At 37.1% G+C, this 16539-nt stretch overlaps 1 protein-coding gene across 1 annotated transcript; it reads left to right on the top strand.

The window, feature by feature from the left end:
- The first annotated feature begins 742 nt into the window (after window positions 1-742).
- On the top strand, window positions 743-15692 carry LOC137948316 (uncharacterized). The gene is made up of 12 exons (XM_068794359.1): window positions 743-927; window positions 1150-1268; window positions 1346-1452; window positions 1539-1626; window positions 3297-4380; window positions 4467-4521; window positions 4624-4705; window positions 4917-4997; window positions 5113-5217; window positions 5317-5366; window positions 11078-11237; window positions 15203-15692. Exons 1-12 carry the CDS (start codon window positions 795-797, stop codon window positions 15275-15277), a joined length of 2139 nt encoding a protein of 712 aa, XP_068650460.1. The 5' UTR covers window positions 743-794; the 3' UTR covers window positions 15278-15692.
- Window positions 15693-16539: the final 847 nt, after the last annotated feature.

Here is a 16539-nt window from a genome sequence, read left to right on the forward strand (position 1 = left end):
TGAATTGTTAGATAACACGTTGTTAGCATTGAAATACCTCAAGTTGATAGATCAGTGCAAAGCAGGTAAGTAATCAGATCTTTTTCCTGAAACCGGGTTGGACTAGAATTTTGAGGGTTTGGGGTTTTTTTTTGTTTTTTACCTATGCAGCCCGGTCTTGTTGGGGCGTGGAGTGTTGTTTTAAGGTTCTGTTATGTGAACAGGGAGCGATATATGATTAGAGTATATTGAATCAAACACTAGGTAGATTTTTCTCTGTGTTTTAGGCAAACCTCTTGCAATTTTTCCCCGTGGATTTATCACTATCCTGTCCGGCGTCAAATAGAGAGATCAATAGAGAGTGAAAGGATTCCACATAGCAAGGGAGAGAAAGTGAAGGGAACACATTACGAACGATCGATATGTTATATTTCTGTATAGTTTTATATATCTATTATAAGAAAATCTACATATCGATATAATTTATAAATTATATTAACTTGTGATATAATTTTTAATATTTTTATATATTTTATTAATATTTTTTTAAAAATTAATTTTTATGTATTAATATGAACATTATGTGGTAAAATATAATAATTTTTACACAATATTTATAAATTTCCCTTTAAAAATTTAATAAACCGTCCTAAGATGCGGACGAGTTATGCCGGAAATGTTAAATTGTGTCGGACAAATGACGAGTTTTCTTCTCTCTTCCCACGAAGCCTATTTCAATCTCTATCGTCCCTCCCTCCCTCCCTCTAAACCTCTTCTTCTTCCATCATCAAGCCCTGACCTTCTCATCATCCTTCATGGCTGCCGAAGATCGAAAGGACGATGCAGAATTAGAAGGTTTCTACAGAACTAAAGTCATACACTTCTTCGGTCGCTCCGTGCCGATCATCCTCCAAAACGACAACGGCCCTTGCCCTCTCATCGCCATCTGTATTCTCTCTTTGCTTTCTTTCTCCAAATTTTGTATGCTTTTCTAGGGTTACTCTTCATTACGTTGTGTTACTTTTGAGTGTCGACCATTTCGATCTTCGTCAATTGCGGGGAAGTTCTTGTATGAGAAATGTACCTTGCGTGGTTTTTTATTTCCCGATTCTCTGCCTTGAATTGAACGTGACTATGTATCGAAACGAAGTTGACAGTTACATTTTACAGGCAACGTTCTGCTGCTGAGAAATAACATAACCATTAGTTCCGAGGCATCCGAAATTTCTCTCCAGAAACTTCTTTCCCTTGTCGCTGAAAGGTTGCTCGATTCCAACAGCAACATCCAGGTATTTCTCTGTCGAGCGTTTATCTTATCAATTAAGAGTTTTTTTTTCTGTTAAACTTGAGTTTTGGAAATATTTAGGATAAGGATGCTGGTTACGTGAAAAACCAGCAACAGAATATACACGATGCAATTGAAATGCTTCCCAGGCTGGCAACAGGGATAGACGTAAACCTTCACTTTAGCAGGTAATTTTAGTCTGCTTTTTATTTTGGTCTTTCATCGTGGAGCATGACGTTTGGAATGCTTACTATCTATTCTTTGACGTTTGCAGAATTGATGATTTCGAGTTTACACCAGAGCGCTCCATATTTGATCTTTTTGGTATTGAGTTGTACCATGGTTGGATTGTTGATCCTCAAGTATGTGTTTTGGAGAATCCTCAAACCCTATGATCTGCAGTCTCTACATTTATTGAGGAATAATCGTGACTTACTATGTTCGCCAGTTACTTTCTGTTATTAACGTCTTATATGAATCTGTAAAGCATTTTTGTGACCCATTTCTATTAGCTTTGTTTGCTTTCCTTTATTTTGTTGTGATTTCCTTTATACAGTTTTTTTCTTCTCCTTTTTCATACAGTTTTTTATCTAGTGGTATTAGAATGTAGTCTAATCTCATTATGGTCTCATGGGGTAAAGGCTTATCCTACCCTATACTAAGGCAGTATGGGATGCCTAACTATCCTATATTTATTGGTAACATGTAGGAATCCCATATAGATTGTGCAGCACATTCAATAAATATTTTATGTGTATCACGTAGTCGAATCTCATCTTACTCTGTTACCAGACAGTCTCATTACGATCTTATGGAGCCTAGGTTTTCCCTATCTTTGCTGATGCATTATCAGATGCCTAACTATTCTATTTTTATTGGTAACATATAGGTATGCCATACAGATTGTGTGGCACATTGAAAGAATATTTCATGTGTTTCACCTGCTGCAGTTGAAAGCACATATCATGTTAGAAAGACAGTCTGATATTTATCCAAGTATGTCTCTTTTAGGTAGAACATATCTCCATTTTTAATAGGCTATCAGATAAATGCTTTTTACTGCAACATTTTGTACTGCCTTCCTATAGGAAACTTCTTTTAAATTAACTACACCTTTTGCATGTCTAGTACAGAATAGTGGCAGTGCTACAGAAGTTGGTGTCTCCCTTATTATGCCTGATTTGTTGCTACAAATTTTATTCCAAAAACAAAATAAAGAAAATGAGTATGAAACAAATCGATGTTGATGTTCATTAGCAATTGTATTTTTTTTTATTTTTATGCTAAGACTTCTCGTAGCTTCAAAAAAATGCTAAGACTTCTCTTTATTCTTCTCCTTTTCTAATTTAATGGAATTCTCATCTTTCCAAAAAAAATTATATTTAATCTGGAAAGGAGAAATAGTCTTTGATACAATGTTGAACTGTCTTATTTGGCCTCTATAAGTGGTTTGTTCTTCAAATGGTTGGAAGAAAACTATAGATATGAAGACACCCAGTGAAGATGTTTGGAAATTACAATGGGAGGAGGATGTCAAGAAATGTGGAGAATCTATGGTGCTACTACTCTCCAACACACAACCTTGTTCACCTCCTTGTTCATTTATGATAGTGAATTTTTTTCACACAAGAGTAAAATGGTGGTTGAAAGAGTGAGCTTAAAAAGTCAAAGAAGCTCATGGATATCAAATCTGAGGGTTGATCTTTGTATCAGATTGCACCTAAATTTGCTGATTCAATTCAAAATTAATTTGTTTTATGAGCACTCCTTTTGTTTTATTTTTTAATGAAAATTTGCAACAAGGGCACTCATATATCAACAATGCATTTCTTTCCTTATATTTGAGGATGGAGATATTATGTGGGGAATAAAGATAACAAAACATATTTCTTTTCAGATCTTTCTTCTTACCCTTAATGTTGTAATATGATCATGTCACTTCAGTTAGTTGATCTTTTTAATCCCTGTGATCTTAATTTTATTTGTTTTCAAGAATGAGTTTACTGATGTTTTCCAACTGTTGAATTGTTAGGATATTGAAACTTTAAAGGCGATTGGTTCAAAGTCATATAATAGTCTTATGGCAGAAATTGTAGCCCTTGAAGATACTAACAACACAGAGGGAGAAGACAATGGTCCGCTCATAGAAGATTGTATTGATTTTGCTGCTGCAACTACTGCAACTCTAGGAGTTCCATCCCCTTCCCTCTCAAGAACCAGATCTTTCGAGGATTCTATGGTTGTGGCTAGTGGGGATCAAAGAACTCGAAAGGGAGACAGAGAGGAAGAAGAGGAATTTCTAAGAGCCTTGCAACTGTCAAAAGCTGATGGATCGTCTTCATCCAATGCATCAATCAAAAGCATAAATTTGAGTGCCACATATGTAGCTACACCAGATTCTGTAGAAGGTTTCTTGAGTGGTGAATGTGAAAGACCCCTGAATTTAGAGTCTGGTGTGTCTAATGATGAATTACCTTCAGAAACTGGCAAGGAAACTGTGGCTACTTGTTCTGACCCTATCACTGAGGAAGAACCACATCTGTCTAACTGTTGCGAGTCTGAAGATTGTTCCGTTTTTACTGATTCAGCAAAGAACAGCACAAATGCTGAGCTTGGGAATCAAAGAGCTGGTGTTCCAATTTCAGATGGAGATGGTTCTGCTTGGGGGAAAAAATCTGGAGGCTACATAAATGGTTTGGTTGATGATCAGTCAGTCCAACAAGTAAGGCTAGATGTGGATCAGAATGCTACATCCAAAATGCACCTACTAACAGAAGAAGATACAGGTGAGACTGACAGCAACCAGGCAGGTTCTCCTTCTCATGTGTCAGCAAAGTTCAAATCTATGCCCTTGGATAGGAAAGGTATTCTTCTAGATGTTCCTCAGGTTGGTGTGGGTGCAAACCTTGAAAACAGCGAGCCCATCTATGAAGGAGAGGAATGCATCCGTGATTCAGTGGCTCCTGTGCATGAACATCGAGAACCTTTGTATGAAGGTGAGATGGTTCTTGCAGAGCGGGCAGATAGAGTTTGTGGGGATGTCTCAGGCATATATCCAAAAGATGAAGTCACTCAAAAGAAAAGCAAGGGGAAACATGGTATCAGTGCCAGAGAAGGTATGGGCTTTCTCCAAATGAAGCAGGTCTTTATTACCATTTGTTGCATTCAAGCAACTTATGTTTGTTTGACACAAATGTCCCAGGTGAGCTGATCCGAAACTTTTTAAAGAACAATGCAAGCCAGTTAACTATATGCGGGTATGTGATTCTATTTCTTCTTCTTTGTGTCATGCACGTTTTTTTCCCTCAAATCCTTTATCATCTAAAATTTGTTCAACTAATCCCATGCTCCTGTTGCAGACTTGTTTGTCTCCAAGAAGGTTTGAAGGAACGTGAGCTCTGTGTCTTCTTTCGCAATAACCACTTCAGTACCATGTTCAAGGTCACACCAAGTTCTCATTCTTCCTCATCATTTTAGACTTGGAATTTTTTGTTCAAATTAAAAATGTTTCAACTTGGCTTTCTTCCTGTTAAAATATTAGAGGAACTGTTGACATAGGAAACAGGAGCAATGAACCATGGAAGTATGGTCAGTTTTCTCGTAGTACCAATTTTCCAGATTTTATTGAAGTATCACATTTTTTATTTTGTAGTTTGATGGTGAACTTTATCTTCTAGCCACTGATCAGGGTTATCTAAATCAGCCTGATTTAGTATGGGAAAAGCTAAACGAGGTAGACCTCTCACTTTTCTCAATCAAGTGATGTGCTGTGTGCTGGTAACCTAATGAATACTTCATTCCATTTTTGTTTTGTTTTTCAAAGTACTTTTTTATCCTTTTATTTTCAGGTCAATGGCGATACAATGTTTATGACAGGAAATTTTACAGAATTTAGTGCTGAAAATCAAGCTACTGCAACATGGGATGAGGAAAATGCTGTGGCCAGTACTGCTGTTCGTAATTCTTGTTTCAAATGCTACACTGGAGTTACAAGGAATATGTAATTATTTTATGGAAAGTCTCACAAACTAAATCTATTTTTATTGGTTCAGGACTATCTTGCTACCATTGACAAGTCATCTGTGGAGTCTTCCAATATAAGGTTCATCTTCATCCCATTGGCTTTTGTATTTACATGTTAATGTTGTTTATAGATTTATAAAATGCATCTCGGAGTATATTTTATTTTCACAATTTATATGAAGCAGTGAGAGAAAGTTGACACAAAATTGTGTGGCTAAAAAGCTGCAGTTTGACTAGTCTTCCACTAAAGTGAAAAAGGGCAAACAACCTGAGGATAATTGAAATTAAGGAATAAATGCTTTTGTTATTATTATTTTTATTTGAACATTATTAGAGGGAGGAAATTGATTTCTATATTGTGAAACGACTATGTTGGATTGACAATTTTTTTGGAAGAAAAACGCATTTTATTAAAGCCGAAGAAGGACAAAAGGCCTAGGATGGGGGATCCCCTTTTTTACATATTTTTTGAAATGATGCGATTTTTTCAAAGGAAAGCAAACAACATACAACGATCTTAGAGAAGTCCTCCCTTTACAATAAGAGATTTGTCAGCAAAAGAATTTGCTGATCTAGGAAGATGGGACCAAAAGCAAGTGATTATAGAAGTGATATAAAAAATTGAACACAATTCATTCCAATGTCTCCAAGGGGGTGACATCATGGTGAAGCACCTACCAATGATAACTTTAGAATCACCCTCAATAAGCAAAGGGTCATTAAGGTGATCCCTAAAGATGATAGGCCCTTGAAGAAGGGCAAAAACTTCCAACAAGGTAGAATCAACAATTCCCAAGGGTCCCACGTAAGTGATAAGGGAGAGCTACTGGAGTCCTGGAAAACACTGCCAAAGCCTGCGACACTAGGGCTATTGAGGGCGCTGCCATCAAAGTTGAGTTTGATGAAACCTAGAGAAGGAGGCTTCTATTCTATCTAGGAGGGTCAAGCATTTGGGAGAGAGCATGCCAATTAATCCAAGGGGGACATCCGAGAGGGAAGCAAATTCCTTCCTCGTGTGGAGCCAAGAGGAAACGAGCCCAATGATGTTGTTGACAGTGTCATACACACTTCTAAATTTACAGTTGAATATTTGGTTGTTCCACTCAAGCCAAAGGCACCACAAGGTGTGAGCGAGGCATGCAAAAAGGAGGAGCTTGCCAATTTTTGGAATTGACATCCCCAAGAGGAGTTGGCAGGTCCCAATGAGGTCATTGTGGGGACAAACCTGAACGCCAACGCACTAAGAACGACCATCCAAACCCTCCAGGAATATGGGCAGTGGAGGAGGAGGTGACTAACATTCTTATTCTCATCTTCAATGTTGCAGCGAGGGGAAAGACTGCATAGGCCAAGATTGCCACACCTATGAAGATTATCCACATTGAGGATTTTATTCAGACAAGCGGTCCACATGAAGAATCTGATTTTAGAGGGGCCGAAAGCTTCTAAACAATAGCAGCTTCATGTTCAATGCTGCTAGAGGTCCATTCTCCAATGTGAGCATAAGCCGATGAGACCGAAAATATACTATTGTTTGTTAGGAGCCAAATCATCTTATCAAGGGTGTGATTTCTGATTTTGATGGCGTTGATATCAGATAGAAGGCAACAAACATCCGAAGCTTCATCTTCATTAAGACCAGGTCTGTTGATGGAGATTCCAAGCATTGGAGTCCCAATTGTTAGCAATGGATATGTCTTGAGAATAGAATGCTGTATTGTTCCTTGATGGACCCAACTCCACACCACCAATCATTCCAAAGCTGGGTTCGACTCCCATTTCCTATAAAGAATTGCATTACCGATTCAAATATAGGAGGGGGAAGAAAGATCCCCATACTGCAGGTAAACAAGGGTGCCTTCCCCCTCAGATCCACCAATCTCCATGCCACTAATGTTTTGAGGCGACCATGGGCCTCCCCAGGCTATTTGTGCAATTGTTGAACTTCCAAAACCATTTAAGCAATAGAGCACATTCATGTCTTTAGTAAGGCGAATGCTGAGGCCACCCCCCAAGGATCGAGGCATGCAAACCTCTTCTAATTAACAAGGTGATATCTGAAAGTGTCATCCAAACCCCTTTAAAGGAACCGCCTTTTAATGGCTTCAATATGTTTGCAGATTGAGGCGGGACAAGACATGAAGAATAAGTAGTAGTTTGGAAGCCCTACAATGCAAGAATTGAGTAAAGTTAGTCTTCTGGCATTGGAGAGAAGCTTTCCTTGCCAAGTGGCAAGAGCCGCTGCTCGAGTCTTTCCACCATTGGGTTCCATAAGATTTTGCTGAGGTCTTCTGTCAAATAGGGGAAACCTGAGATAGGTGGAAGGGAGAGATGCCAAAGAGCAGCCAAGGTAATCAGCCATAGAGCATAGGTCCGCAAGGTCGAGGTGATAACCAAGGAGCACAGTCTTGTGCCAATTGATTCGTCGCCTCAAGGAGAGCTCGAAGAGACCAAGTATTGCTCTAATTTTCCTAATTCGATCCATGTTGCCTTTTCCAAAGCAAATTGTATCATCAATGAATTGAAGAATGGGGATATCAAATTCTGCTTGGGTGGCAATAAGGCAGATGCAACCAGCATCTTTTGCCTAGTACACCATTGAGGATAGCTATTCAGCATTAACATTGAAGAGCATGGGGCAGAGAGGGTCACCTTGCCTGATACCATGGGAGTCCTTGAAGTATCCACAAACAGTACCATTGAGGAGAAGGGAGTAGGATGCCGTGGATATACAACTGTTGATCCAAAACCTCAATTTCTGTTCAAAACCCATAAGTAAATCATCAAGTAGTCTCCAATTGACTTTGTCAAAAGCCTTTTCTAAGTCAAGTTTAAGAGCAAACCAAGGCAAGCCGGATCTCTTAAAGAAGTCTATGCTCTCATGTGCTGCCCATGGCCAAATATTCCTCCCCTTAATGAAGGCATATTGACCACGTTGGATCACCAATGAAAAAACTGCATTTAAGTGATTAGCCAAGAGACACACAATGATCTGGTATGTGCTTGTGACTAGACCGATAGGACGGAAATCTGCCAGTCCCTCAACGTTTGCCTTCTTGGGAACGAGAGCAATAAAGGAAGGGCCCATACTTTTATATGATGTGCCTCTGTGGTGAAAGTCATGAGCCATTGCAATAACACCCTCTCTTTTAATTGGCCCACTCCGCTTGTAGAATTCACTATTATAGCCATCCGGGCCAGGAGGCACGGTCACAAGGTAAGCCCAGTGTAGCATTCTCCACCTCCAAGGCAGAGAAAGGGAGCTCAAGGAGTGAGGCAACAACGAGGGAGATCCTAGAAAGGCGGATGTGCTGAACTCTAGGTATGCTCGTACAATCTTCCGAGTATAGAGCTGAAAAGAAACTCACTAAAGTATTAGTTATGGAGTTCTATCCGACGCTACCTCATTGTTAATACATAATGAGATAATTCGATTAGCCCTCTTTTCTCACCGAGGTGACAACATGAAAGAACTTTGTGTCTGCATCACCCTCGGCTAGCCATTTAAAATTGGCAGGCTGTTTCCAATGTGTCATTTCATTGTAGGCCAAAGTTTGAAATATTTTTTGAAGGCAATTGCGGTTGAAGAATTCAATAGAAGAAAGGCACCTTTACTCTTCAGTTGTATTGAGGTCAACAATCTGAGTTAGGAAGGAGACCCTTTCAGCAGTATTGGCATAGCAACGTTCTAAGGACCGATGCTTCAATTGATTTTTAATTTCTTTAGTCTTAAGGGAAGGATCCAACTGCTAGGGCCAGCCACATTATTTAAGTTGCACCACTAATCAGAAATAATAGTATCAAATCCCTCATCATTCAGCCACGAGTTCTCAAATCTGAAGGGGAATGGCCCCCATTACCCAAACTGAGTATCGAGAAGAATTGGCTAGTCATCGGAAGTAGCATGATTAAGCACTCTACCAATCACATTTTCATAGTCTTAGCCAGTCACCATTGGCAAGGTATCTATCCAGTTTTAATAAGATAGGGGGGCACTGCCCATTTTGACCTGGTAAAAGATTTATCGGAGATTAATTTCCTCCAAATCACAGCTACCGATGAAGTCAGCGAATCCCCGCAATGAGGAAGTGATACGGCTGGCTGGGGGCGACTTTCCATTGCAGAATCTGTTGGCAGTGAAATCACTAGAAAGGAGCCAAGGTAGAGGAGGGGGAGCCCCTTACAACAAGGGATTGAAGGGCAACCCCCTCTTTGGCCAAGGAATCAACAAAAAAATTAGCTGACCTAGGGACTTATTTATTGTTGGGTAAGCCTTATCATTTTTCAACTTTCTTTACTCTTTGCCGGTCCGCATGGCAGCCAAAAGAGTATGGAGCATATAGAGGAGTTACTTGTATACAATATAGGCTTGGGAGAACCTATAAAAGTATGTGAAATATGAATAAATCTAATGTACAATGTAGTAGATAGCACAATTTTGAAAGAAGAAAGTCATCCAAAACAATTGAAGATGTATAAAGGAAGGAAGAAGTAAAGAATAAGACAAAAATACAATGTTTCTATTTTTGTGAAGTTACTGTTATAGGAAAGTACTCTGTTTTAATACTTCTTGTCAAGGGAAAGTTACTTGTTTTTATTTTTATTAGTTTCCTTAAAAAAAAAAAATGTTTTGAAGGAAGGTGTGTAAGTAAGTTTCCTTCATTAATAGTCAATTTAGGGAAGTCATAAAGTTAGTAAGTCTTTAGTTGGTAGTTTCTAAGTTGTTGGAGTTTTTTTATAGCGAGTGACTTTCAATTTAGTAAGTCAAATTTAATTGTAATTAGATGCTTAATCCTTGGAAAGTTTTATTTTGGCGATGTAACTTATTTGACAAGTCTTTAGTTGTTTTAGTATATAAATAGGGGAAATCTGCTATACAAAATTTTCTTTTTGGTTGCTGGAGTGCTATTGTTTTTTTCTTTCTTTTGCTGAGATTAATTTCTTACTGGATGTTTCTCCTGTGCTAGTTATTACTAGTTAGAAAGCAACACCTGAAAATTTTAGTTTTTCTCTTAGAACTTGAAAACCAGGAATTTCCTAGAGTTGAGAAGGTAGTGGTTAGGTATCTCATTTTTAAGCTTTGTCGGTCATTTATTTTTCATTAGTTTGTGGTGTTTAGCATGTATGTTGTTGTTAAGCACATAGTTCTTGTTGTGCATGGTGCAAATCATTCTAGATATTTATTGTGTAGTTTATGTAAAACTGTTTTTATGCTCACAATATAGTATATTTTATCATCCTAGTAAAGGTCCCTTGGTTTCAGAAAGAGGAGTTTGGGCCTGGTTGGTGTTAATGGTTTGCACTAATGGGGTCATTTACACATTTAAGAACTGCCACAAGTACTCAATTTCCGAATTTGTAGCACCAGGCTGGTTGCATTGACATATTTATTGAACTTGTCATCATGTTGTCTGATTATAGAATCTGTGGGCCCATGAATAAGTCGTGTGACCTGGCTCATCCTTCTTTCAATAAAGTTACTAATTTTTTCTCTTTTAGAACAAGTTATATTGAATCTAATGGTTGTATGCAGATTGTCTCTAGTAGTAATTGTTGCTATTATATAATATATAATAAATTTTAAAAGTAGAAATAATAATATTCAATAATTGACAGGAATTTTGGTATAAAATACTGCAATAATGTATAATATAGCAAGCGACCTTTGTTTGTTGCATTTTTACTCTTTATTCTATTTGTCTGTCAATAAACTTTTGCGATTTAAAAAAAAAGAAAAAGAGCTACTATATCATTTTCATTACTGATATATTGCTATTGAAATTTTGACAGTTCGGATTTACAACTAGCTATAGCTTTACAACAACAAGAGTTTGAACAGCAGCAGCAGCAGCAGCAGCAGCAGCAACAGCAGCATTCTCAACGTCAAAACTCTAGTTCACAGCAACAGTCATCTGTTAGTGGAGCTTCAAGGCTTGTTACTGGCCCACAGGTATTGTTTTGAGTTCTTTAGATATGATTACTTTGCTTTTTTGCTTTTGAATTCCAATCTAATTCTTGATTGATTAGACCATCATGTGCCTGAAATTTTGAACATGCTTCCTTGATGGAAATATTATAACCCGAGCCACTGGAATTTGATCTTTATTTCGCAGCATTTGGATTTATTGATGTTGTACATGGCTTACTTATAGAAGAAGAAAGTCATCCAGAACAATTGAAGATATATAAAAAAAGAAGTAATAAAAGGAAAGTCATCCAGAACAATTGAAGATATATAAAAAAGAAGTAATAAAAGGAAATTATTATACTGAAAAAATGTTTCTTTGGAAAAGTTATTGTTTTAGGAAAATACTTTATTTTGGTACTTTTTATATAGGGAAAGTCGATATCTTTCCATTTTAAATATTTTCTTAGTTTGTTTACAGTCTCAATTAGGAGAGTTTTTCTTTAGGAAAGTCTTTAGTTAGTAAGTTGTTTATATCAGTAGTCAATTTAGGAAGTCTCAACTTAGTAAGTCCATTATTATTACTTTCCATCTCAACTAGCTGTTGAAATTCTTTCCCTGTAGCTGATTTCAAAATAGAAAGTTAATATTTCATAATTAGGATATTCTCTTTGGAAATGTTTATTTTAGTAATGTTACTTATTTTGGCAAGTCTTTGGAGTTTAAAAATACGTGAATCTGTTGTAACTTTGAACAAGTTCTGAAATTAATGCAAATTTTTCTTTTTGGTGGTTAGAGCATCATTATTTCTCTTTATTTTTACTGAGAATAGTTTCTTAGTGACTATTTCTCTCATACTAGCTATTAGAAGTAACAATACCACATCTAAAAATTCAAGTTCCTCTCTTGGCACTTGTAAATCAGGAATTGTTTAGAGTAGAGAAGCTGGTAGCTGGGTTACTGATACTCCAGCATTGTTCATCAATTTTATTTTAGTAATTTTAGTCGCATTATTTATTAGAACTAGTGTGTAATCAAGGCTAGTGGCAAGACTAGAATTTGAAAAGATTGACATGGAGAGTGTGTCAAAATCAAAATTTGAGGAATTTAAGGCTGACTTGCAAGCTAATTCAAGCAATTCATGAAGCAATTATATTAAGCTGCTCTAGGTACTGTTGCTAATATAGGAGTAGGCAATATGAGACCTGGAGATTATAAAGAAGGAGACAATTTTGTAGACACTCCAATTGAGGGATGTGCCCCTATTGTAAGACCACAAAATTCACACTCAATGCGTCTCTAAGAGAACTCTCCGCCAACATACAGTAATCAATGCCAGGGTGGAAATGAAAAAGTTTTTGAATTTAATGGGAACCTTAATGTTGAAGATTACCTTGATTGGGTGATTATTCTTGAGAAAATTTCTAGTTCAAGGCGGTTCCACCTGATAAAAAAGTTGTTTTGGTAGTCTTACGATTAAGGAGGCAAGCCCTTGCATGGTGGTAAGGTACAAATACCATCAAAGCTTACTCTCTTGAGTCTACATGGCAAGAGGTGTAGAGGCTAATGGGAGGACAGTTTTTGTCGTTCAATTACTGTCAGGCCTTGTATGAAAGACTTCACAAACTTATCTAGGTACAAAATCTGTTATCCAATGCACTAAAGAGTTTTATAAATTTCTAACAAGGAATCAGTTGGGGGAGAGCAAGATCAATTGGTTTCTTGATATGTGAGTGGGCTGAAACCATCTCTACCTATAGGAATTACATATGTTTACCTTTACTTCTGTCATGGAAGCTTTCACCAAAGCTCAATATATTAAGAAGATAAAAAATCCTCCTCTTTTAAAGCACCAAATTATCAATCTTCTTTTCATCGTTCTAGTTCACAGACAATTGAAAATCCATCTCTTACTACAACTCATTCTTCATCCTCATCTTCAAAGCCCACCTTAACACCTCAATTCCAGCTTCTAGACTACCCTATAATATAAACTCGTTGGTGCATGTTTTAGGTGTAGAAAGCCAGGTTATTGCAAAGACCAATGTCCAAAAGTCAGGCAACAGTTCTTAGTCCATGAAGATGGAAGTGAAGAGAAGATAATTTTGTATACTATCGTGGATGGGACTGAAGACTATAATTCTTAATTATCTTTAGTGAGTAGAAGGTAACTCTTAAGAAGGATGAAGAGAATTAGTTAATGTTCTAACATCTTTATCTCTGCCTGTTCTCTTGGATGACTGCCAAATTGATTATTACTTCAGGGAGTTGTGACAATATTATCGTTCAAATGTGGTTATCTAGCTTTTGTTTTTTTTTTTTTTTTGAAACGGGTTGAATTTTTTATTAAGAAAGCTATAGTAAGACTAGTATAGTATAGTATACATCATAAGATACCACATATGATACAAGAACATGGTTTTTTTAAGAGATCAAGAATGACCTCGGTACAAAGGATAGCTTTGGAGACTCCCGATGTAACGAGTTTATCTGAAACTGAGTTGGTAGATCTGGGAACTTTACTCCAATCAATGCCCCACTGAAAGGATATATCAAAAACCTCATCATAAAATTTCCATATAGCCCAGGGAGAAGAAATCCTTTTGCTTCCCCATCCAATGACCAGAGCTGAGTTGCCCTCTGATCAGAGGGCCACTGAGTCGATGCTTCAATAGCTTTAGGCCTTCCAAGAGAGCTAGGCATTCTGCTTCATTTGATGCGAAGCAACTGGCTGGTCCAGAGTAGGTCAATAATATCTTCCCTTTGCCATTTCTGAAGACTCCTCGGACCTGGGTTTCCTTTTGAGGATCTGCCAAAGTTTAGTTTAGAGCAAGATGGTGGAGGGGGTTGCCATTCTGATAACATTGGAGGTTTGGGAGCTCTGAATTGAATGACTTTGCCCCAAAATTTTCGGATGATGGAGCTTGGGAAGGGGGGTAAGTCATGTAAGCTGCCTGCCCATAGTAATACACTGGATTATCTTTTCTATCACTCCACCTACAAAGCAGCTTTTGGCTTCAAATGTTTTATTATTTCTTTCTAGCCGTTGGTGCCAAGGGATTGCTGCTAAAGCTGCTTTCCATAGAGCTTTCCCATAGAAGGCTCAGGGGAACCAGAGCCATTGTTGAATGATGAGGCCAAGAGAATTAGGCATCAAAAGATGGATGCCAATTTTGATAAGCATGACATTCCAAACAGATCTGCGGAAGGGACAGTGCATGAGAATATGATTGCTATCTTCCGGTATCTAGCTTATCTAGCTGAATTTGAAACAGAAAATCTCTCCTCAACCTCACAAGCTTACATAGTCTAATACATTTAATGAGATATCAATCTAAAAAATGTGTTTTGTTACCTTTGGCATCAAAGGGACCATGACAGTATGATAGTGAGATAATACATAATTAGGACTGCCAGACCTGTTACAAGACACAAACTTACACTTGTGGCCTAGGCCCTCTCTCTCTTTCTCACACACAAACTTACTATTGTGGCCACACGCCCAGTTTAGGATGGTTGATCCTCTTAACGAGCACCAAAAACTAACCCAGCTTGTTAGGGAGGCACACATTAATACCCAACTTTCTAAAGTGCATCCAGATTGCCCAAGAAGAGAAGAGACGATTGACGCCTTCCTCTCTCTGCTTCTCCTTCGCACAAGATTAGTGTCTTTTAGTTATAATAATTATAACATAAATTATTTAAAATAAGTAAAACTTCTAAACTGGTAATTTAATTATTTTAATTTTTTTGTTTAAGATGTATTAATGGTGTTACCATGGTTTCCATTAAATTTGAATTACAAGCTTATAATCAGAATTGTCGCATAGAATCAGTCACATGTGAATATACAACATCTAACAAGGTTGTATTTGGAAATACTTTTATTTATTTAAAATAGCTCAGTTAGATGCAGTCGATACTCCATGTTCTTGTTTTTCTGGGTGCGCATGCATTGAATATCTAGGGTTATTAAAGGGAGCCATTATTCAACTGTTGTACTTTTGCAGGGACCTAGAGGCAGCGGTGGCCCTGTGAAGCCAGAAGGAAAATCGAAAGATAAAGAGAAGTGCGTTGTAATGTAAAAACACATTCGGTACTATGTAAATGATGTATTTTGTTTTCTTAGCTCATATGTGATATGGTGTGGCAAAAAAATGCTGTCAATACCACCCCGCCCGGCCTACAGCACCTTTCCATTCAGTTTAGAATGTCAAATTTCTGTATATAGGGTTGGTATCGAATTGAGCCAGTTTACGAATAGATCTAGTTTGGCTTGGTCCTGGTTCGGTTCGCAAGTTCACGAGCTGACTCGGTTACTTAACATTAAAACCCCCCTCTCTCTTTCCTTTCCTTTGATTTTAGGTGCTTTGTGTCAAATTCTTTTGAAACTCCAGAGTCCAGACGTGAAAATTGGCTTGTCTCCCTCTCTTCTTGTCCTCTCCAGTTTTTGTAACTAATCCAAACGATTGATTTGAAAAAATTGAATTAAGATTCCCTATGCCCACTTTGGTGAAGGTTGATGGAAGAAATTTGACATATAAAGTAAGCCTGTCCACTTTTTCTTTTGATTTTGAGGGAATACGGTTTTTTTCTTTTTTGTTTATGATCTTCTACTTATTAAATCTATGATTAGAGAGTAATTATTTGGTTTTAAGAAAGGATTAGTTTTTTGTTTTCTGATTATTATTTTGGTTTTTTCTTATTCAACAAAAAATAGGAATACAACCCTACCTTGCCATTATAAGATCACCTCTTGAATTAACAAATTCAAAACTCCTTTCCTAGCGTTTTGATTCGTACTTACTGAATGAGAAAAATATGGATATCGGTAAAGTTATAAAAGGAGTGATTTCTACCTCTTGCCATAAATTAAATGGACAGAAACAAACCACATAGTAATTTAAAAAAGATAAAATTAAAATAATAAATGATTTAATTTCTACCTCCGATCTTTTCCCTTCTTAGGCCATTTGCCTGTCTCCACAAATCTTTAATTAAAATAATAAATAAAATTAACATAAATTCTTTATTTATGTGCACTTAAAGATGAAATTTTGAAAAGAGAAAAAATGATTGATAGCCGAGTCCATCAATCCTAAGCAAACCTCTCAAAGAACTATTTGTTATCCCGTTATGTTGCTTTTATTCTCATATTATTATTCAAAATAAGATAAAAGTTATATTTATAATATAAGATATATCATTATAATCTATAGACTAAACACTCCCAAGGTTGAATCAAGTTTTTAAAACTATGCACAATTTTATGTACACTTTATTTGATATATATTTTAAAAGTAGTTTGAACCCATTTCGAGTTCGAGCTCGATTCCAATTTTATCAT

The sequence above is a fragment of the Aristolochia californica genome, unplaced genomic scaffold (genome assembly GCF_029961685.1).
Source record: "Aristolochia californica isolate CCGP_79_NKW_82.1479 unplaced genomic scaffold, dmAriCali1.0.hap1 SCAF_13, whole genome shotgun sequence".
Lineage (NCBI taxonomy): Eukaryota > Viridiplantae > Streptophyta > Magnoliopsida > Piperales > Aristolochiaceae > Aristolochia > Aristolochia californica.

Bases quoted from the DNA above. Each gene is read 5' to 3' on its own strand.
- LOC137948316 (XM_068794359.1), top strand. From the start codon at position 795: ATGGCTGCCGAAGATCGAAAGGACGATGCAGAATTAGAAGGTTTCTAC. The intron at 1,269-1,345 runs GTATTTCTCTGT...GGAAATATTTAG, and splicing joins ATTCCAACAGCAACATCCAG to GATAAGGATGCTGGTTACGT. The intron at 5,218-5,316 runs GTTCGTAATTCT...TTATTGGTTCAG, and splicing joins ATGCTGTGGCCAGTACTGCT to GACTATCTTGCTACCATTGA.